Below are 23,551 nucleotides of genomic sequence, written 5' to 3'. Positions count from 1 at the left end.
CGGGGATTCGAACCCGCGACCCTCAGATTACGAGTCGAGCGCCTTAACCCACCTGGCCATGCTGGCCAAACTACTCATTGTATAAATCCTAAAATCTAAACGTACTAAACTGAACTAACAAAAGATCAGAATAACTAATTTACATTTAATCCTGACCTTCGAGAGTAGTAGAGTAAACCTCCAATGAAAAGCTATTTTGCAGCAGAACAGGCTGGGAGAATGACGTCATACAAATTATGAGTCATCAGTCTGGCATGTAAACAAACAAACTGTTGCCGCATGTTAACCAATAAAAGTGACGCCACCAGATATTAATTTACGGAAATATTTACCAAGAAAGAAACACTCGGAGGAATTCATCATGTCTTTAAAGACGACTTCTTTAAGTAATATGTAATTTTACGAGTAGAAACAAAACAGATATTTTAAAACTTATAGAATTAATAAAAGTGAGACGCTTAACCTTAATTTAAAAAATGACATAAGGTAAACGTCAGATACTGAACAAAAACGACAGATGTTTCTGTTTGTGTTTTTACCAAAAACACACACTTATATTATTAAAAGCTATATAATCATAGGTAAAAGGCTACTGACTTGCGACGCATTCGTTTTTTGAGAAAGTTTTACTTTATTCGTTGGCCCGGCATGGCCAAGCGTGTTAAGGCGTGCGACTCGTAATCTGAGGGTCGCGGGTTCGCACCCCCGTCGCGCCAAATATTCTCGCCCTTTCAGCCGTGGGGGCGTTATAATGTTACGATCAATCCCACTATTCGTTGGTAAAAGAGAAGCCCAAAAGTTGGCGGTAGGTGGTGATGACTGGCTGCCTTCCCTCTAGTCTTACACTGCTAAATTAGGGACGGCTAGCACAGATAGCCCTCGAGTAGCTTTGTGCGAAATTCAAAAATAAACAAACTTTCTTGGTTAACGCTATGCACTTGATTCACAACCTGAAACGACTTTTGTATTTCTCGTTTCGTATGTGGGTTTAACGAATATTTTTCAACACATATAAGCACGGGTAGAATTGCTGGAGTCGTTTGTAGAAAGACAATGAACAGAGAGAAAACAATAATGGCTCTGTTTTTGTTATTGATTTTTGTTTAACTTGGGGGAAATAAAAAGATGGCGCTTTCACAGAATTAGTAACTTCTTAGTTTTGGAATTCTCTGCTGATAATAACGTGTGTGTGACGTATCAAATTTCGAAATCTTATCACTCACAGCGAAACTTTCAACGTTGTAAAGATCTTTTGTTTGCTACATAAATACACATGGTAAGTGTGTAATGTTTTATAACTTGTCGTGTTTTGATTTTTGACGGGCTTAACGTTATAATGGTACACTGGCAGATTTTACTGGGACAATGCTATCTATTTAGTGGGCCCGGCATGGCCAAGTGGTTAAGGCACTCGACTCGTAATACGAGAGTCGCGGATTTGAATCTCTGTTACACTAAACATGCTCGCCCTTTCAGCCGTAGGAGCATTATAATCTAAAATCAATCCCACTATTCGTTGGTAAAAGAGTAGCTCAAGAGTTGGTGTAGATGGTGATGACTAGCTAGCTGCCTTCCCTCTAGTCTTACACTGCTAAATTAGAGACGGCCAGCGCAGATAGCTCTCGTATTTTACACAATAGACGACAGCTATCTGATGATGGCCCCACCAGTGGTCTAAACGTTGTAACCAAGTTAAACAAAAACAAACATGAATAACCCCTTAAAACGCTGTACCTCTCGACTTTTATTCAGAGTATATGGAGGATTTTTTATTCGCGCTACAGAAAGTAATCGCAAGAGGCTGTCTGTTTTCGAAACAGTCTCGTGAAGTTGAGTCTGGGACAGTCGCGAAACGTTTTTGTGATTTTAGGACAACCATGAAAATTTATTATAGTTTTTAAAGATTGGCCCGGCATGGCCAGGTGGCTAAGACACTCAATTCGTAATCCGAGGGTCGCGAGTTCGAATCCCCGTCACACCGAACACATTCGCCCTTTCAGCCGTGGGGACGTTATAATGTGTCGGTTAATCTCATTATTCTTCGATAAAAGAGTAGACCAAGAGTTAGCGGTGGGTGATGATGATAAGATTTACACTGCCAAATTAGAACGGCTAGCGCAGATAGCCCTCGTGTAGCTTTGCGCGAAATTCGAAACAAACAAACTTTAAAAGCTTTTCATGCATCGATACAGAACGCAGCACATTCAGAGCTCAAAGTGATTATCACTCAATATCTTATGTTTTATTAGTAAACAAAACATGTTGATCGTTCATTTGCTGTAAAGTGCAAATCTAAATAATGAATTATCGTCGCTATGTTCCTGGCAGGTATTGAATCCAGATTCTTAGCGTTGTAAGCTTGCAAAGTTATCAATGAGTCACCGACTTCAAAACCCAAGAATTAATTCTAGAATTATTAGAATTAGGACTATGATCCGTAAGAATCCAATAGGTTTCTTTAAACACAATTTCCTAAACTATTTATGCACAAAATTGCTTGCGAATTCGAAGCTTTGTACATTATAAGGTTTTGAATAAAATATATTTTAGTCACAATGAAAATTTAAATGTAAATGTCCTCAATGTTGAGATTATCGCAGTTACTACTTCTCGGGGTTTCTGTGTATTTCACACATAAAATTGAGAAATGTCACCAAATTTATGGTCAGTTCTTTCAATTGAGTTATGTAACGTTTCAGTAGCTTGAGATATAAACAAAGAAATTAAATTTTATCTATCGCCATCAGCCGTCCAAGTTCATTTTACTTCATAATAACCAAACATATACTCCAAAGTAATTCCTCCATTAGGGTATGACCTAGTTGTTGGCGTGTCGGGCTGTGTATCGGATGTTCCAAAAGTCTGAGTCTGACATTAGCTGCAGAACAAGCTTCACCATTTCAGTTCTGGTTATGTTAAAACATGTGATGGATAATCCAGCTTTAAATCTTACATATAACAGTCTAAATAAAACACAACAGGTATTTTGTAATGTTTCACTTCACTTGGTTGGTAAGTAAAGAAGATGGTTCACGATCTCTGCTATCGATACAATTACTTCTTGTTTTGTATGGTAACTCAGGTTATGGACTATTGTTCTGTGGTACAGTTCTCATTGTATGGTAACTCAGGTTATGGACTATTGTTCTGTGGTACAGTTCTCATTGTATGGTAACTCAGGTTATGGACTATTGTTCTGTGGTACAGTTCTCATTGTATGGTAACTCAGGTTATGGACTATTGTTCTGTGGTACAGTTCTCATTGTATGGTAACTCAGGTTATGGACTATTGTTCTGTGGTACAGTTCCCATTTGAAACAGAATTGTCGGGAAAATGTCTCCAAGATGTTCTTTGTTTCCATCTTGCGGAGATACAGACAGTTGACTTGATCACGTGGAAAGATACTCACCGGAAATTGACAGGAAATGTTTGTTTATATGGAGTAGCCATTATCGATATCCAATACATACGATAATGATACTTCCTCGTGGTACAGTTATCTGTGGTAATCACAAGTTAACATCGACATTTTCCCTATATCTATTCTCCGAATGTTAAAGTTACCATTATGAAAATTTTTCGTGACATGCTTTGTACCATGTTAGAAACATCACGTTAATAAACTGCCAGGACGTTTACTATCTGCTCTATGTACTTCGTCCAATAAGATTAAATACATGTATTAATCACATGATTACTACTCGTGCATCTTCCGATTGTTAGTCTGTTATTTCGCTATATACTCTGTGGGAAGCTTGTATCACTTTTTTGAAAACTTAAATGTGTGTACAAATTAGCCTGTATACGGTTCCAAGGCAGATGCATACCTTAGTTGCAATAAAACGTCATATGTTTATATAACTTCTTGTAACAAGCTGTTTAGCTCTCTTCACTAACTGTACTGAGTGATTGGTTGCAACTGGTCGTGGAGTATCCTGCCTTGTTCTTGGATTACCTCTTGTAACACACTAACTCTCTTCAGTAACTGTGGTGAGTGATTGGTAGCAACCGGTCGAAGTATCCTGCCATTTTCCTACATAAATCATCTTTTTTTTCTTCACGTTTTGCTACTAGGGATCTACACTATAGACATCTCTTCCTTCGGAATGCAAAACTTTAGTACTTTGCATGTTTTTATACTCGTATCAGAAAGTCCTGTAACATAACCTTCCTAGAATGGACGAAATTTCGGCACCATCTATATCTACGAAATAACCACATTTCAACGGAGATACAACAAGAGGGTAAGAGCTTTTAACCTCCATAATCATAGACCAAGAGAATGATCTAGGACAACGTATTTGGATGTAATATTTGTTGCCATATTTTGAAATATTTGTTTATATAAAATACCAGGCGAAACAAACATAGGAACAAAACTACACATCAAAACTGGAAATAAAGTTCAAAGTTACATGGCCACAATCAGATTGGACTTAGAGGTCAGAATTTCCCAGACTCACCTTACAGATGAAGACTCAAGTAAAATACACGTTGAAACTTGAGAACGCAACTTTGCTGTAATTCATTAGTTTTTATTATATGTGTTTGTTGTTGTACTCCGCAGCTGAAAATAGTACGTAATCATCAGCCATGACACATTAAAATGTTATTACTCATACAAATATGCGAGAAACTGAAGCTTGCTCTGTTTACATATAATTACAACTAGTAAAAGATGTGTGTTACTCACTGCTTCCACAAAAACATCTCCGACTTTCTGCTTGGTATCCCAGTTTGTCAAACGCTGTCGAAGTTTCTCTAAGAAGCTCTCGTGATGTGCGAGAATTTCTGGTATTTGGAGAAAAATGTCATTGACGAGGCTTGGTTCTATCACACCCATGTACTCAGAACTTTTAAGAGGTTTCATATATTTCTGCAAATAAAATGTATTAATTTTATTATAATTACATATTGAATGTCTACACTTCTGGACAAATAAAATTGTTTCACTACGAATATGCTCTTTGTTTGTATTTTAACACTTGAAAACTCAATGGACGAAGCCTCGAAAAGTTAACTGTTAGTGTGGAATTGTACGAATGACGGGTTAATAAATCTTTCAAAATTTACTTTTGTTCAACTATAAATGGCCCGGCATGGCCAGGTGATTAAGGCACTCGACTCGCAATCCGAGGGTCGCGGGTTCGCATCCCTGTCGCGCCAAACATGCTCCTCCTTTCAGTTGTGGAGGCGTTATAATGTGACGGTCAATCCCACTATTCGTTGGTAAAAGAGTAGCCCAAGAGTTGGCGGCGGGTGGTGATGACAAGCTGCCTTCCCTTTTGTCTTACACTGCTAAATTAGGGACGGCTAGCGCAGATAGCCATCATGTAGCTTTGCGCGAAATTAAAAATAAAATAAATCTACTATAAATTATTATTCTAAACGAATGTCATCAGCTGTTGAAGACAAGTGAGAGTTTCGTCAAAAGTTAATAATCTATAAAAAAGACACATTACACTTTTTATAATATCCCTGAAACATGTTTTTCAGTCACAGTCACTCTATGTGGATGTTTATCGTGTGTTTGGTTAAGATGTAAAAAACTTTACCACTCTTAGCCTTCAATGAAAATATCATTCAAATATATGTTTGTATAGAATGAAACGCAAAGCTACACAACAGGCTATCTGTGCTCTGCCCACCACGGATATCGAAACCTGAATCTTATGAATGTGAGTCCCCAGAAATACTGCTGTGCCCCTGGGGAGCCATGCCAAGTGTGGAAAGTGGCTCCAGTGTCGCCGATGTCACCAGAAAAACAAATTGAACAATGGAAAATATTATTTTCATCTCTTTTGAATACACATGGCTTGTTATTGTAGCTACAAAGTATTGAGATTTATCAATGATCATTTTGTTGTAATAAAAGCCGGAGTATTACAGTTTTAATTGTGATTTCGATAAAGCTTCAGCAACCAAATACATTAGCTAGATTACTTATGTTCTGCGATTAACTCTCACGTTTACTTATTTACTTATTTCTACACATACGTATCTATTTACTCTCTCAGGTACTTGAATCACCTATTTACGTACATTCTCACTGGTCTATTTACTTACTCACAGACTTACTTCATCACATACTTATCTCGCCTATTTACTTACTCACAGACTTACTTACTACATCACATACTTATCTTACCTATTTACTTACTCACAGACTTACTACATCACATACTTATCTTACCTATTTACTTACTCAGACTTACTTACTCCATCACATACTTATCTCACCTAGTTACTTACTCAGACTTACTTCTTCACATACTTTCCTCACCTATTTACTTACTCAGACTTACTTCTTCACATACTTTCCTCACCTCTTTACTTACTCACAGACTTACTCCATCACACACTTATCCCAGCTACTTACTTACTCACAGACTTACTTCATCACACACTTATCCCAGCTACTTACTTACTCACAGACTTACTTCCATCACACACTTATCCCAGCTACTTACTTACTTTAGATTCTTACTCCATCACACATTTATCCCAGCTACTTTACTTACTTCACAGACTTCTAGCATTACTTTATCCTAGCTACTTTACTTACTCAGACTTACTTTCCATCACATTACACTTATCCTAGTTACTTACTTTACACACAGATTCTTACTCCATCACACACTTTTATCCTAGCTACTTACTTACTTACTGCAGATTCTATTTCCATCATACACATATATCCTAGTTACTTAAGTACTACAGACTCTATTTATCTTATTACACTTTATCCTAGCTACTTTTACTTTACTCACAGACTTCATTTCTATCACATTAATTTGTCCTAGCTACTTACTTACTCTTCACAGATTTATTTATCACACACTTATCCTAGCTACTTACTTACTACAGACTACTTCATCACACACTTATCCTAGCTACTTTATTTACTCACAGACTTACTCCATCACACACTTATCCCAGCTACTTATTTACTTGCACAGACTTACTTCATCACATACTTATGCTTTGCTTACTTACTTCACACAGACTCTATTTCTTCATCACACACTTATCCCAGTTACTTTACTTACTTCACAGACTTACTTATCACACACTTATCCTAGCTACTTACTTCTACTCACAGACTTATCCATCACACACTTATCCTAGCTACTTACTTCTACTCACAGACTTACTTTATCACACACTTTATCTCTAGCTACTTACTTACTCACACAGATTCTATTCCATCACACACTTATCCCAGCTTACTTATTTACTTCACAGATTTACTTCCATCACACACTTTATCCTAGCTACTTTATTTACTCATTAGACTTATTCATCACACACCTTTATCCTAGCATTACTTACTTGCCAGATCTTACTCCATCACACACTTATCCCAGCTACTCACTTACCTCAGACTTTACTCCATCACATTACTTATCCCAGCTACTTTACTTACTCTGCAGACTTCATCACACATTAATTATCCCAGCTACTCTACTTTACTTCAGACTTACTCCATCACACACTTATCCTAGCTACTTACTTTCTACACACAGATCTCTACTCCATCACATTAATTTATCCCAGCTACTTACTTACTCACAGACTTACTCCATCACACACATATCCCAGTTACTTACTTTACTCACAGACTTATTTCATCACACACTTATCCCAGCTACTTACTTACTCACAGACTTACTTCATCACACACTTATCCCAGCTACTTACTTACTCACAGACTTACTTCATCACACACTTATCCCAGCTACTTACTTACTCAGACTTACCTATCACACATTTATCCTAGCTACTTACTTACTCACAGACTTACTTCATCACACTTATTCTCAGCTATTTACTTACTTCACAGACTTACTCCATCACATTACCATCCCAGCTACTTATTTACTCACAGACTTCATCACACACTTATCCCAGCTACTTACTTACTCAGACTTACTCCATCACACACTTATCCCAGCTACTTACTTACACACAGACTTACTCCATCACACACTTATCCCAGCTACTTACTTACTCACAGACTTACTCCATCACACACATATCCCAGCTACTTACTTACTCACAGACTTACTTCATCACACACTTATCCCAGCTACTTACTTCTACTTTCATAGACTCTATTTTATCACACATACTTTATCCTAGCACTTACTTACTTCACAGACTTATTTATCATACACTTTATCCTAGCTAGCTACTTTACTCTCACAGACTCTACTTCATCATTACACACTTATCCCAGCTACTTTACTTACTCTCACAGACTTACTTCCATCACTACTACACTTATCCTAGCTACTTACTTCTATCACACAGATTCTATTTATCACACACTTATTCTCTAGGCTTACTTTATTCACAGATTTACTTCCATCACACATTTATCCTAGCAGCTACTTATTTACTCTCACAGAGACTTACTTCCATCACATTAATTTATCCTAGCTACTATTTACTTCCACAGATTCTATTTCCATCACACACTTATCCTAGCTACTTTATCACAGACTCTATCCATCACACACTTATCCTAGCTACTTACTTACTTCAGACTTACTCCATCTATCATACACTTATCCTAGCTACTTACTTTACTTCATAGATTCTTCTATCACACACTTATCCTAGCTACTTACTTACTTCCAGACTTTACCTCATCACACACTTTATTCTAGTAGCTACTTTTATTTGCTATTTAATAGATTCTACTTCCATCACACACTTATCCTAGCTACTTACTTACTACAGATTTACTCATCACACACATATCCTAGCTACTTTACTTTCACTTCACAGATTCTATTTACTCATCACTTAATTATCTCTAGTTACTACTTTACTATCAGATTCTACTTATCAATTACACTTATCCAAGTTACTTACTTTACTTGCTAGATTTCTATTTATCACATTACTTTATCCTAGCTACTTTACTTTTACTTCATAGATTCTTATCATCACACACTTTATCCTAGCATACTTTACTTTACTTGCTACAGATTCTACTTATCACACACTTATTCTGAAGCTACTTACTTACTCACAGACTTATCTATCACACACTTATCCTAGTTACTTATACTTCACAGATTTACTTCCATCACACACTTATCCTCTAGCTACTTATTTACTTCACAGATTCTATTTACATCACACACTTATCCTAGTTACTTTACTTTACTTCACAGACTTACTTCCATCATTGACACTTTATCCTATTACTTACTTACTATTCACGGACTTATTTCTTGTCACACACTTATCCTTAGTACTTACTATACTTTCAAGGAGATTCTATTTCTATCACACACTTATCCTAGCTACTTACTTACTTCATAGACTTATTTCTTATCACACACTTATCCTAGCTACTTACTTACTTCATAGATTACTATATCCATCATTAACTTTATCCTAGCTACTTTACTTTACTCACAGACTTACTTCCATCACACACTTATCCTAGCTACTTACTTACTCACGGACTTACTCTTATCACACACTTATCCTAGCTACTTTACTTATCACAGATTCTATTTCATCACACACTTATCCTAGCTACTTACTTACTTCACAGATTCTACTCTATCACTACACACTTATCCTTAGCTACTTTACTTTACTCACAGATTCTTACTTCTATCATACACTTATCCTAGCTACTTACTTTACTTGCAGAGACTTTTCATCACACACTTATCCTAGCTACTTACTTACCTACAGATTCTACTTCCATCACACACTTTATCCTAGCTACTTACTTACTCACAGATTCTATTTCATCACACACTTATCTCTAGCTACTTACTTACTGCACAGACTTACGCATCTATCACACACTTATCCCAGCTTTCTTACTTTTCATTTCAGCTAGACTTATTCCATCACACACTTATCCTAGCATACTTACCTACTCACAGACTTACTTCATCACACACTCTATTTATCCTAGCTACTTACTTTCTACTACAGACTTCATTTCTTATCACACTCTTATCCTAGCACTTACTTACTCAGATTCTTACTCCATCACACACTTATCTCAGCTTACTTACTTCTACACACAGACTCTACTTCCATCACACACTTATCCTAGCTTACTTACTTTACTTCACAGACTTATTTCATCACACTTATCCTAGCTACTTACTTTTACTCACAGACTTCTACTTCTTATCACACACTTATCCCAGCTACTTACTTCTATTTCACAGACTTACTTCATCACACACTTTATCCTAGCTACTTACTTTACTTTCACAGACTTCTATCCATCACACAACTTATCCTAGTTACTTACTTCTACTTCTACTCACAGACTTATTTCCATTTATCACACACTTATCCCAGCTACTTACTTACTCACAGACTTACTCCATCACACACTTATCCCAGCTACTTACTTACTCACAGTCTTACTTCATCACACACTTATCCCAGCGCACTTACTTTCACAGATTTACTCCATCACACACTTATCCTAGCTACTTTACTTTCTACTACAGACTTTACTCCATCACACACTTATCCTAGCTACTTACTTTACTTCACAGACTTATTTCATCACACACTTATCCCAGCTACTTACTTACTCACAGACTTACTCCATCACACACTTATCCCAGCTACTTACTTACTCACAGACTTACTTCATCACACACTTATCCCAGCTACTTACTTACTCACAGACTTACTCCATCACACACTTATCCCAGCTACTTACTTACTCACAGACTTACTCCATCACACACTTATCCCAGCTACTTACTTACTCACAGACTTACTTCATTACATACATCTCACCTATTTCTTTACTTTCAAATATAGTTATCCGCTCCCTCACTTACTTGAGTCACCAACTTGCTTACTCCTAAACTTACATATTTCCTAACCCACTCACTCTTACTCAGTTAGCTACTTATTTATTTACTCCAGACCTCATTTAGTTCTTACATTAATAAATCACTCATTTATTAGTGCACTAACATACTTACCTGCTCCCTTTTTCCTTTTCACACTCATCTCACATATTTATTCACTTCTAAACCTACCTATTCCCACGGCATGCTAAACACAGGCCATGTCCAGTACATCTAAGACTTCACTTGTAAATTATTTACGAATTTACTAATGCCTAAGACTTCACTTCAAAAATCTGTGAAAATTCCTTCGGTTTAAAATATAATAAAAATTATATATTTGTATGTCTATCAGTACTGTTATATTGATACTTTTAAATAAATATCCAATGTATTTTTTGTCTCTGAAAGTTATTCACATCCGTACTTTATTAGCTGTAATTAAGCGCAAAGCTACAAAGTTGGGTTCTCTGTGTTCTACCAACCATTGGTATTGAAACCCAATTTCTAGCGTTATTAGTCCACGGACTCACCGCTGTGCCACTGAGAGGCACACATGTGCACGATTTATATAGTATATAATAGCATACAGTTTGACTGCTTAAATGGTAGGTGCCTGTAATTTCAAAATAATAATAACGTAAGCGGTTAAGTTTAAAATACATCCGCCTATTTATTAAGAGAATTGGTTTGGTTTGAACTTCGCCCAAATCTACACGAGTGCTATCTGTGCTAGCTATCCCTAATTTTCACTGTGATATTAGAGGGAAGGCAGCTAGTCATCAATACCCACCGCAAACTCTTGGGCCACTCTTTTACCAATGAATAGTTGGATTAACCGTCACATTATAACGCCCCCACGACTGAAAGGGTGAGCATGTTTGGTGCTACGGGGATTTGAACCCGCAACCCTTAGAATACATGTTTGAGTGCTGTAACCACCTGGCCAATCTTTTGTCTTCTTTTACTGTATGAGTTGAATGATATAGTAATAATCACTTCACGCAACGGATGTTAAACTATCTTTTTGCCATGTAATTAAATCCTAATCTCTCTCAGATCTATTTATATCACAGTAGACCATCAAAATAAGCTATTTAGTGCTACAACGGTTATCTTTAAAGTTCGGTCCCGTGGCACGCGATTTTTCTCTTGAAGTGTCAGTCGGCGTTTTTGAAAATTAAGCGTGGACGTGACAGTCGCTTTTAGATAAGAACGATTACTCAGCTCGTTTATTTTCTTCCTTTTTATCTGTGTAATATGACGTATTTATCATGGCAACCACGTCAGATATTATGTCACAGTAATTACAGCGTCTGCAAAAAAAAAAAAAAAAAGTAGTCACGTGCGTCTGACTTGCTAGTGATTGGACTAATCCTTCTAAATAGCGATATATTCAAGAAACGTGTCACTAGTGTTTCAACCCCAATATCGCTAGTTTTTCGCTCCCAAATTATTGCTACTTACGTGTAGATTCGAAACTTCACCATTTAGAGGTACTTCAAACTTTGATGGGCCATTTATCAAACAACTCCACTTACAAAGTTGACTACATTAAAATTAATGGTCAGTTGAATGATGAAACGCTCAGTTATTCCTAACAGAAGATTCGAGTCGAAGTAGAAAACAGTTAGAAACAAAGAAGAAATAAGATTTACATGAGCACGTGCAGGAGAATGTGCCTCAAACACTTGCTAGGTAGCCACACCTTCAATATTTTAAAATGTGTATCACGTGACCAGTTGAACTACTCGCCAGTCAAATTATTTTTAAAATCCCCAACTTCAAAAATCTTTTCTGTTTTTATGTGAACCAGTAAAAGAGAATTCCATTACAAACGTATATATAAACTGTCGTTAACAGAAACGCAATACCATTTTGTTATGAGATACTGTAGATTATAAAAACCTTTTTAATTAGTTATAAATAATCTTTTCTTTTTCTTCGATGGACGCACACCGTCGGGGAAAACACGAGCGGGCACTATTGTCCCGGGCCCTGTTGGTGACCCGGACAAGTTGCAACTGAGGGGATCGCGAAATGTTAGGAAAGCCTAACAAAACAAATCAACAGATTCGGGTCAAAACTGAAACGTAAAGATTCATAAAGCATCTACGGATTTACAACGCTAAAATCAGGGTTCGGTTCCCCTCGGTGGACTCAGCAGATGGTACGATAAACAAAACAACACAAACACACTCAAGAATTTTCAGTGGTTAGGTTTCAATAATATCACGTAATACTCGTATTTAGATCTATCTATCTGTCAGGCTTACAAGTGCTCATAAATTAAGACGCATGAATGAAAATATCATAATTTGTGTATCCTATTGTCATAAATACTACCGTGTTTCTCCGATAATAAGACCTACCCATAAAATAAGACCTAGTGTGATTTTTGGGGATAGTTTTAATATAAGCCCTACCCTTAAAATAAGCCCTAGGTAAGAGTGGCAGGAAGAGGAAAGAAGTAAAAAAAAATTAATTTATTAATTAGTTTAATAGTTAGTTAATCAGTTAGTTTAATAGTTTAATAATAGTTTATTTTAAATGGTTAGTTTAATAGTTTTACTTTGTAACTTCATTTTTTTAATATATCAAAATAAGACATTCCCCGAAAATAAGCCCTAGTGTCATATTTTGGAGTGAAAATTAATATAAGCCCTGTCTTATTTTCGGAGAAACACGGTAGTTAGTGAATATCATAGCATAGGGTTAGGTTATTATACATCTGTAGGAACAAAAACATTAATTGTTATTTTTGTGGAATTAGCGCTGTATGGGGAATTGTTAATGTGAGATTTATATAAGTTATATATGCTAATTATGAGTCTGTATGACGAAGCGTGTGTTGAACAATAATGTATAAATAACTTGGAAATATATGATTCACATATGTCTATCATATTAGTATATGATTCACGTCGCTCTGTCATAATTATATGTGATTCACATAGCCCTACCGTACAAATATATGATTGGCACATCTCTACTGTGTTTTTAAATAAGCTATTGAAAATTTATTTTCTTCGTGGTCATCATGAAAGTAAACTGTTCCCCTGTGCTACAACGGTACGTCTGCTGACTTACAACGCTAGAAAATGGATTTCAATACTCGTCATGGGAAGAGCACAGATAGCCCGTTGTGTAGCTTAGCTACAAATAAATCAAGTAAAGTTTTTTAAAAGGTATAAAAACAGCAACAAGAAAAACATAAACACGAGTTTTTTTTCTATTTCCAATAAAGCAAAGCTACAACAGGTCACCACCTATATAAGTCTGTAAACTTTATTAAGGTATTAAACGTTAGAAATGTCTTGTGTGACCCATCTCGTTGAAAGAAGACTGATATGTTATTCCTGCCACATCCATGATTCAGGGCCTGTTCACCCTATATGGAAATGGGATTTGTTTTTGTCGCAAACTGCAAAATAAACTCTCTGTGTTTTGCCCCACACGGTTATTAAGTCCTGATTCTGAGCATTGTAATCTATTATTCTATCAATGAGTCATCGAAGGCGAGGAGCAAAGCGTGTTGTTGTCTTGAGATATTTATTTCGAATCAGGGTGGAGAGTTGTTGATCTGGTTCTGTTATGAACTGAACCGGTTGTCGTATTTTAAATTTGTTAGAAATCACTTACCAAGCTGTCTTATAAACTGTTGAAACAGAATGCAACAATGAACAAATGTAACGTGACACATTCGCACCACCAGTGGTGGATTTGTTTAAGCTCATTGATTTGATTGTTTTTTTTATAGCAAAGCCACATTAGGCTATCTACTGAGCCCGCCGAGGGGAATCGAACTACCAATTTTTCCGTTGTAAATTCGTAGACACACCGCTGTATTAGTGGAGGGCTTTGTTTATACTTTTTAAAATTTCGCTCAAAGCTACACCAGGGCTACCTGCGCTAAACGTCATTTATTTAGTAGTGAAAGAGTGTAAAAAGCTACACATCATCACCGACCGCCAACTCTTGGGCTACTCTTTTACAAACGAAGTGGGATTGACCACACATTATAACAACCCCCGGCTAAAAATGCAAGTATGTTTGGTGAGAAGGGTATTCGAACCTGCTATCCTCAGATTTTGTTTGTTTGGAATTAAACCCACAGCTACACAATGGGTTATCTGTGATCTTCTCACCACGAGTATCCAAACCTAGTTTCTAGCAGTATAAGTCCGCGAGCATACCATTGTATGTAATTCGTCTTTTCAGTTTGGTTCTAAAGTATTTCAACTAGCCTGTGTGGACTTTTAACAAAAAAATAGAATTATTTTGAGTTTTAGATACCACTGCCACATCCTTTACTGTAAAGAATGTTGCGCATATGTTTGACTTGTTTTGAATATATTATCTTAAAACAAATGAATTATGTGCTCTCCACTTAGTGTTCGAATTTATCGCGAACAAGTCAGAGACATCTATTGTAACAGAATCGCAGCCCATACAAAAAATATGATGTGGAACTAATTATTTTACTGAAATTCCCAGCTCAGATTTTTTTCCATCCTGGGGTAGAGTGATATTGGCTACCTAATAATTTTGATATTCCTAAATGTATTTTATTATAATGCAAAAGACTAATTAAAAAAGCTGAGAAAACTTTACTACATGGTTCAGTAAGTTATATTAAAATGACCTTGAGTATGTAAATCAGCATGTCACAAGACAAATAGTCAATACAAAGTCGCGGTGAAATAGTAAGTATCGTAACTAAATTTTGATGCTTGGCGTGGTAGTACCAAAAGCACTGTTTTTAGGAATGGTTTATCACAACCATTTCAGACGCAAATTTCAAGTCTGTGATATCCTTTGTAAGTAATGGGATTAGAAAACAAAGAAATGTGGATCAACTTGGGGTACCAGGACCATCTCGAAAGAGTGTTGCAATAAATTGTTTCCTCGTTGGTGTAAAAAAATAATGGAGCCTTGTAGCAGATGAGAATCCATGAACACAAATGTCAGTGCCAAGAGTCTTTCATGTGCTTCAGATAACAGCAAAAACAAAATGAAAAAAGTTTTACTTCTGGGAACGATTATAATAGAGTGTGAGTTCACCAACATACTTTTCACCTCAATTAAGAATGAAATGAATAATCAAGCTGTTCCATAAAGTCGTTAGACGTAGCGTCTATTGGACGAAATGAATGCTCGGAAGCTGTCGTCCTCATGCGCTAGATAACATACGGAAAACAACCTGAAAGCCATATGACAGAACCTTTAACAACAGAAACTACGCCATAGAACTGTTGCCAAGATAAACAGTCGTTGGATGTCGCATAACTGACCAGACAGCATGTCATTTAACCACAGATAAAAAAGAACAAAACTAAGGCAATGTCTTTTAACCATAGATAAAAAAAGAACAAAACTAAGGTAATGTCATTTAACCACAGATAAAACGAACAAAATCTAAAACAATGTCATTTAATCGTAATAAAAAGAACAAAACTAAGGCAATGTCATTTAACCATAGATAAAAATAACAAAAGCTAAAGCAGTGTCATTTCACCATAAATAAAAAGAACAAAACTAAGACAATGTTATTTAATTATAGATAAAAAAGAACAAAACTAAGGCAATGTCATTTAACCATAGATAAAGCAAAACAAAAGCTAAAGCAATGTCATTTCACCATAAATAAAACGAACAAAACTAAGGGAATGTCATAATAACCATAGATAAAAATAACAACAAAAGCTGAAGCTATGTCATTTACCCATAGATAAAAAGAACAAAGTTCAAAAACTCCAGTATTAGTTCTCCACATAAAAGGAGCTATTATTAATTATTCATATAAAACTAAAGATGAAAACAGCATGTTATTATAATTTTAAGGACAGTTAAAGCAACATCATAAAGAATTGCTGTTAATTCACAGCTCTAACCGAAATATAATTACGACAATTCCATAATATATACCAACTCACAGTATCATTAAGGTGTAATTATAGTATTAATATGTTGGAATTATGTAGAAACACGGTAGACTATTGTTTACTTACCGTTGGCAACAACTTCGCCATTGATACGACCTTTAAAATACATTACACGTTCAACAGTGTATCGTTAATTTGTACGAAGCAAGTTTTGTGTACCAGTACAAACAACCTGGACATCATGAAATACTTTTTTTTTTAATCATAGCTAGTTTAAGGGTAGAACAGTAGATTTATTTCTACTGAACATTCGAGTTACTTAGGTGAATTCGATACGTGGGTTAATTTGTCAAGCGTTAGAATCATTAAAGATGCAATCTGAATCGGAGAAGCAATAACTTTCGAAATTGTTACATTGATATATAGTGATGTTAAACTTTATTTAAACAGTATTGTTATATAATAAGTGCTCGTTAAATAAGGAGCTACTTTCTAATCGAATTTGTATTTTCTAAAGTTGTAATTAATTACATTTGCTCTTATTCCTCTGGTCAGAAATTTTAAACTATGGATGGCTATGTCCGAGCCTTAAGGTCTCTGACCTGGTCAGGTGTAGCATGAGAAGTGGTTTAAAACTGTCAAACATTAAATCACTAGAGAGAGAAAAAAAGCCAACAAACGGTGGATTTTGAGCTGAAGATTTTATCAGCGTTCTGGCCAAACGCGTTAAGGCGTGCGACTAATAATCTGAGGGTCGCGGGTTCGCATCCCCGTCGCGCCAAACATGCTCGCCCTTTCAGCCGTGGGGGCGTTATAATGTGACGGTCAATCCCACTATTCGTTGGTAAAAGAGTTGGCGGTGGGTGGTGATGACTAGCTGCCTTCCCTCTACTCTTACACTGCTAAATTAGGGACGGCTAGCACAGATAGCCCTCGAGTAGCTTTGTGCGAAATTCAAAAAAACAAAAAACAATTTATCAGCGTTCATCAAAGTTACGCTGCGTACTGAACCTATCTTTTAAAAACACTTACTATATAATACAAAAAGAAATTACAATTTGTATTAATTCAATTGTTACAGTTAAAAAAAACAAGAGATAATTTCAAAGTAGCTTTTCTTCAGAAATAATATTGAGTTTAATTACAGTAGCGGGCCCGACATACCCACGTGGTTAAGGCGCTCGAATCGTAATCCGAGGGTTGAGGGTTCGAATCCCCGTCTCACCAAACATGCTCGCCCTTTCAGGCGTGTGGGCATTATAATGTTACGGTCAATCTCACTATTCGTTGGTAAAAGAGTAGCTCAAGAGTTGGCAGTGGGTGCCTTCCCTCTAGTATTACGCTGCTAAATTAGGGACGGCTAGCGCAGATAGCCCTTGTGTAGCTTTGCACGAAATTCAAAAACAAACAAACAATTACAGGAGCCAGTATTCGTGGGCGAATACGTGTATACGCCACTCAGTTCCAACATAAACAAATTCTGACATCAGAAAAACCTTCCCACAAGTTTCACAGCGGTATTTGGATGCAATTACAACGCTAGAAACTGAGCATCGATACTCGTGGTGGGAGTTGCACAGATATCACATTGTATTGCTTTTACCACATGTAAACAAACAGACATCAGAAAATTATAAAACTTTATTTCACCACTCGGGACAAAAATTCCTATAATTATAGATTCGTTTATGACCCCTCTAAAATAACCAAAAATTATATATGTTTCATATTTTTGTAAGTATACGTAGGGGACTTATAAAAAGTAGCTTTGTACCAAATCCCATGTATGTCGGTCAACATACAGCCGAGTAATTGACCAAAATCTCAAAATTACAATTTTTGTGAGCTCTGACCCCTTAAAAAGACTTAAATTAAACAAATCCAATGTGTGTTTTTTAAGTTAATGTTTAGGCGCATGAAAATTTGTACGTGTGCCAATATTCATCATTATTGCTGTAAATATGTTAGCATAAAAACACAAAATATATACTTTTAGATTGTTTGACCTTTGATCCCATACAATCCCTTGAAAAGGTCTAAATTTAAAAAAAAAATTAAAAAGATATCTGGACGTATTGGATCAAGGTGTTGGACCCGAGCAAATTCCGAGTCAACTAGCCAAGAAAAGAAGTGGTTGAGTAAATTGTTTGGAAGAACAAAGTCGAAACAACAGAAAAAAATATTCTGTCTCTCTGCGAACATATAATTAATTATCTGTAATCAAGCTTATTATCATTGTTGTATTTTTTTTTTAATTATCCATACTTAAACATACACACAAAGATGTTTATATGTTTGGTATACTGGTAAATTAGTTAACCTTTAGTCGATAAAAGTGACAGCACTACTTTTTGGTGTCTTAATATTTTTCTTAGAGATACACAAGGGTTTTTTGCGCACAACAGGCCTTAATTGTGAACTGATAAACCAGATGAAAAGCAGCTAATCAGCAGAACTAGCGCTGACTCTTGATTGGTTTGTTTTGAATTTCGAGCAAAGCTGCACGAGGGCTATCTGTGCTAGCCGTCCCTAATTAGACTAGAGAGAAGGCAGTTAGTCATCACCACCCATTGCCAACTCGTGGGATATTCTTTAACCAACGAATAGTGGGATTGGCCGTCACATTATAGCGCTCCCACAGCTGAAAGGGCGAATATGTTTGGTGCGACGGGGATTCGAACTCGCAACCTTCGGATTACGAGTCGAGTGCCTTAAGCACCTGGCCATGCCGGGCCACCGACACTTGAACAACACTCGTAGGATCGGCTAATAGGAGTTGACTGTCACTCTTATAACACGCCCATCACTCCAAATTGCGCTGCGCTTTTCTGCGTTAAATGGTCGAGAACCATGAAACCTTGAAATTCCAGTCCAGGCATGCTACCCACCTAGGCCGTTCTTGACCTAGGAGAGACAACATAAATATCTTGAGAACAAAAACGAAGATGTAATAAGCTTATTGTGGAGAGAAACTCCATGTAATAAAAATAATTACCAATCATTAATTATTTCAACGCTAAGACAACTATCCCCAGTAAAATTTCTGCCCTTATGTGTTTGTTGCTAAGCCTACTCCCTGTCTGCCTCAACCACCCGTATCAGGAGGGTGTGGATCCATCCATTATCATACAAAATTATCCATTTTATTGAGAAAATAACTACCAGGTGACTTAATGTCCATAAAACAGGCATTAAAAGGTCCGAAACAAAGCCAAAGGGAATATTATGCTTGTCAATTACAGGGAAAGTTCCCTATTAACAAAAAGCTATTAGCAGTAATAGGCCGTGGTGTGGTTTGTGTAACAGCGACACCTGTAATGTACAATAGAGCTGTTCTGTATATACGATTTCCCCCTGCGGTGAAATTAAGTGTACACGTTCACACATAGGAGAAATATTAGAAGTATTATTGATATCAGTATTCTAGTCCATGTATCCTAGCGTGTGAATACGTACATACAACGGTATGCGGATCTCTAGCTGTGAGAACAGCCGACACTTTCAAATATTTATCAGGAACCTGACGACTGTAACTTTGACTGGTTCTGGTCATTACAAGTCTACCAAACGTTGTCTTTACTGTTTGTTTTAGATGTTAGTAACAGTGTCACTGTAATACAGCATACATATCAGTAACCGTGTCAGCATCAATCAGCACACATGTCAGTAACAGTGTCAGTATGATTCATCACACATATTAGTAACAGTGTCAGTATCAATCAGCACACATGTCAGTAACAGTGTCAGTATGATTCAGCACACATATTAGTAACAATCAGTAGCAATCAGCACATATGTCAGTACAGTGTCAGTATGATTCATCACACATGTCAGTAACAGTGTCATTATGGTGCAGCGCAAATGTCAGAATGATTTAGCACGCATATCAGTAACAGTTTCAGTATCAATCAGTACACATATCATTAACACTCAGTATCAATCAGCACCCATGTCAGTAACAGTGTCAGTATGATTCAGCACACATATCAGTAACAGTATCAGTATAATTCAAAACACATGTCAGTAACAGTGTTAGTATGAATAAGCACATATGTCAGTAATAGTGTCAATATGGTTCAGCGCACATGTCAGTTACAGCAAAATGTATTTATACAGTTTATATGAATAACATGTTTATAAAGTTTCCATATACAGTTTTGTTGGAACAGTTCCACTGAATATAGTATATATATATATATATGACTAACATGGTAACAAATGTATTTATACAGTTTATATGAATAACATGTTTATAAAGTTTCCATATACAGTTTTGTTGGAACAGTTCCACTGAATATAGTATATATATATATATATATATATGACTAACATGGTAACAAATGTCATTATACAGTTTATATGGCTAACATATAAGTAGAATGTATTTATACAGTTTTAGGTGACTTTCTTTCGTCAACTTTAATGTATTTACACTATATTATGTAACTATCTATGGTCAGTATAGCGTTTTAAGACTGCATTATTTGACTGTTCCTTATCAGTACAATGTTTTGACACTATTATGTGACTATCTTTAGTCAGTTTAACGTTTGGACATTATTATGTGACTATTTTACTCAGTACAATGTTTGGACATTATTATGTGACTATTTTACTCAGTACAATGTTTGGACATTATTATGTGACTATTTTACTCAGTACAATGTTTGGACATTATTATGTGACTATTTTACTCAGTACAATGTTTGGACATTATTATGTGACTATCTTTACTCAGTACAATGTTTGGACATTATTATGTGACTATTTTACTCAGTACAATGTTTGGACATTATTATGTGACTATCTTTAGTCAGTTTAACGTTTGGACATTATTATGTGACTATTTTACTCAGTACAATGTTTGGACATTATTATGTGACTATTTTACTCAGTACAATGTTTGGACATTATTATGTGACTATTTTACTCAGTACAATGTTTGGACATTATTATGTGACTATCTTTACTCAGTACAATGTTTGGACATTATTATGTGACTATTTTACTCAGTACAATGTTTGGACATTATTATGTGACTATTTTACTCAGTACAATGTTTGGACATTATTATGTGACTATTTTACTCAGTACAATGTTTGGACATTATTATGTGACTATTTTACTCAGTACAATGTTTGGACATTATTATGTGACTATTTTACTCAGTACAATGTTTGGACATTATTATGTGACTATTTTACTCAGTACAATGTTTGGACATTATTATGTGACTATTTTACTCAGTACAATGTTTGGACATTATTATGTGACTATTTTACTCAGTACAATGTTTGGACATTATTATGTGACTATCTTTACTCAGTACAATGTTTGGACATTATTATGTGACTATTTTACTCAGTACAATGTTTGGACATTATTATGTGACTATTTTACTCAGTACAATGTTTGGACATTATTATGTGACTATTTTACTCAGTACAATGTTTGGACATTATTATGTGACTATTTTACTCAGTACAATGTTTGGACATTATTATGTGGCTATTTTACTCAGTACAATGTTTGGACATTATTATGTGACTATTTTACTCAGTACAATGTTTGGACATTATTATGTGACTATCTATTGTTTCCACATCTCCTTTACATTGTTTTATTTGATTGCTTTTTCTTCATTGTTGTGGTGTTTTATGTTTTACGCTGAATGCAAAACTAACAGATCACATTTGAAAACCACTACCCTAACAATAAGTTGTTGTTTTTTTACAATATTCGGTTCAAAAGAAAACATCGTACACTCGCCAGAAATAATATATACATTTTTGAGAGGTGGTGATTGATAAAAGTGTTACAATATTGTTATACGTTTTCAGTAATTGCGGTATAATTGTGGCTATCATAATATTTTAATCGATTGAACGAATTAATTGGTCTTTATTTGGGATTACAACATCAAATCTCATTTCCTCATGACGCGTGTGGTACGCGTACAACTTAACAGTTTGTTTGCTTTTTAACATACACATGCCGTTGCATCAGTACCCATTTTGTTTATAAAGCTACACCTCCACAAACACATCTCAAGTGAGAACTTTAACTTGTTTATGTTTTTAAAAGCGTGAAATCTTTGAATCGCACACCAGCCACATCCTAAGTTTAGCCCACACGAAATTAAAAGTCACATAAGATATTCTATAACGTATTATTACAGCACCGAAACACGAAAACACTTTAGGCAGAGCATAATAGCAATATTTATCCTAGGGCTTTTTCCAAGGCAAAAGATTAGTTGTGGCGACCAAACGGGTGACCAAATCCAGTAAAAGAGAGACGTGTTTATGCACTACGGTTTGTTTTAATGTTTCATAACCTAACGTGTAAACGTTTAAACAACTTTTGTGTACGTTTTGTAGGAACAGTTATTTTACTGAAATTCCAAAGAGGTCTCTTGTTGCTATGCAACATCAGTATTGTTAGTATTAAGAAGGAAACAATAGTATTGCCAGTATTAAGTGTTAACTTAGGTATTCACGACAGTTTCGATTCACCTCAGACGGCAAAACGTTAATCTAATATACTGGTTCTCATGGAATGCCATACTTTGCTATACAACAATAGTATTTTCAGGATCAAGTTTAAAACAATAGTATTGTCATTATCAATTATTAACGCAGGCAGTACGATAGTTTCATTCATTGTGGACGACAGAGTATTTAAATAATGTATTAGTTTTCCTTAAGCCAATAATGTGTCCAGACTAGGTCCTTATTTGTGATGCAACAAGGCACTTACTGTCTCACGTCGACAGCAAGACTTATTGAAAGACTTTTAGTGAAACAAGG

At 35.8% G+C, this 23,551-nt stretch overlaps 1 protein-coding gene across 3 annotated transcripts in view; it reads right to left on the bottom strand.

Moving 5' to 3' along the window:
• LOC143247514 (rho guanine nucleotide exchange factor osg-1-like) overlaps positions 1-23,551 on the bottom strand; it is an 87,017-nt gene that overhangs the window by 22,090 nt on the left and 41,376 nt on the right. For 2 of the 3 annotated variants that reach the window (XR_013026597.1, XM_076495763.1), the window contains exon 3: positions 4,288-4,877. Coding sequence is in view for 2 of the 3 variants with exons in the window: in XM_076495763.1 (XP_076351878.1) it covers positions 4,614-4,877 (264 nt within the window). In the remaining variant the exon portion in view is untranslated. Of the gene's footprint in view, positions 1-4,287; positions 4,878-23,551 lie in introns of those variants that run through there. The other variant, XM_076495764.1, reaches the window with a different exon arrangement.

The sequence above is a fragment of the Tachypleus tridentatus genome, chromosome 3 (assembly GCF_004210375.1).
Source record: "Tachypleus tridentatus isolate NWPU-2018 chromosome 3, ASM421037v1, whole genome shotgun sequence".
NCBI lineage: Eukaryota > Metazoa > Arthropoda > Merostomata > Xiphosura > Limulidae > Tachypleus > Tachypleus tridentatus.
The sequence above is the reverse complement of the archived record's forward strand: the minus strand, read 5'-3'. Positions and strand labels throughout refer to the sequence as shown.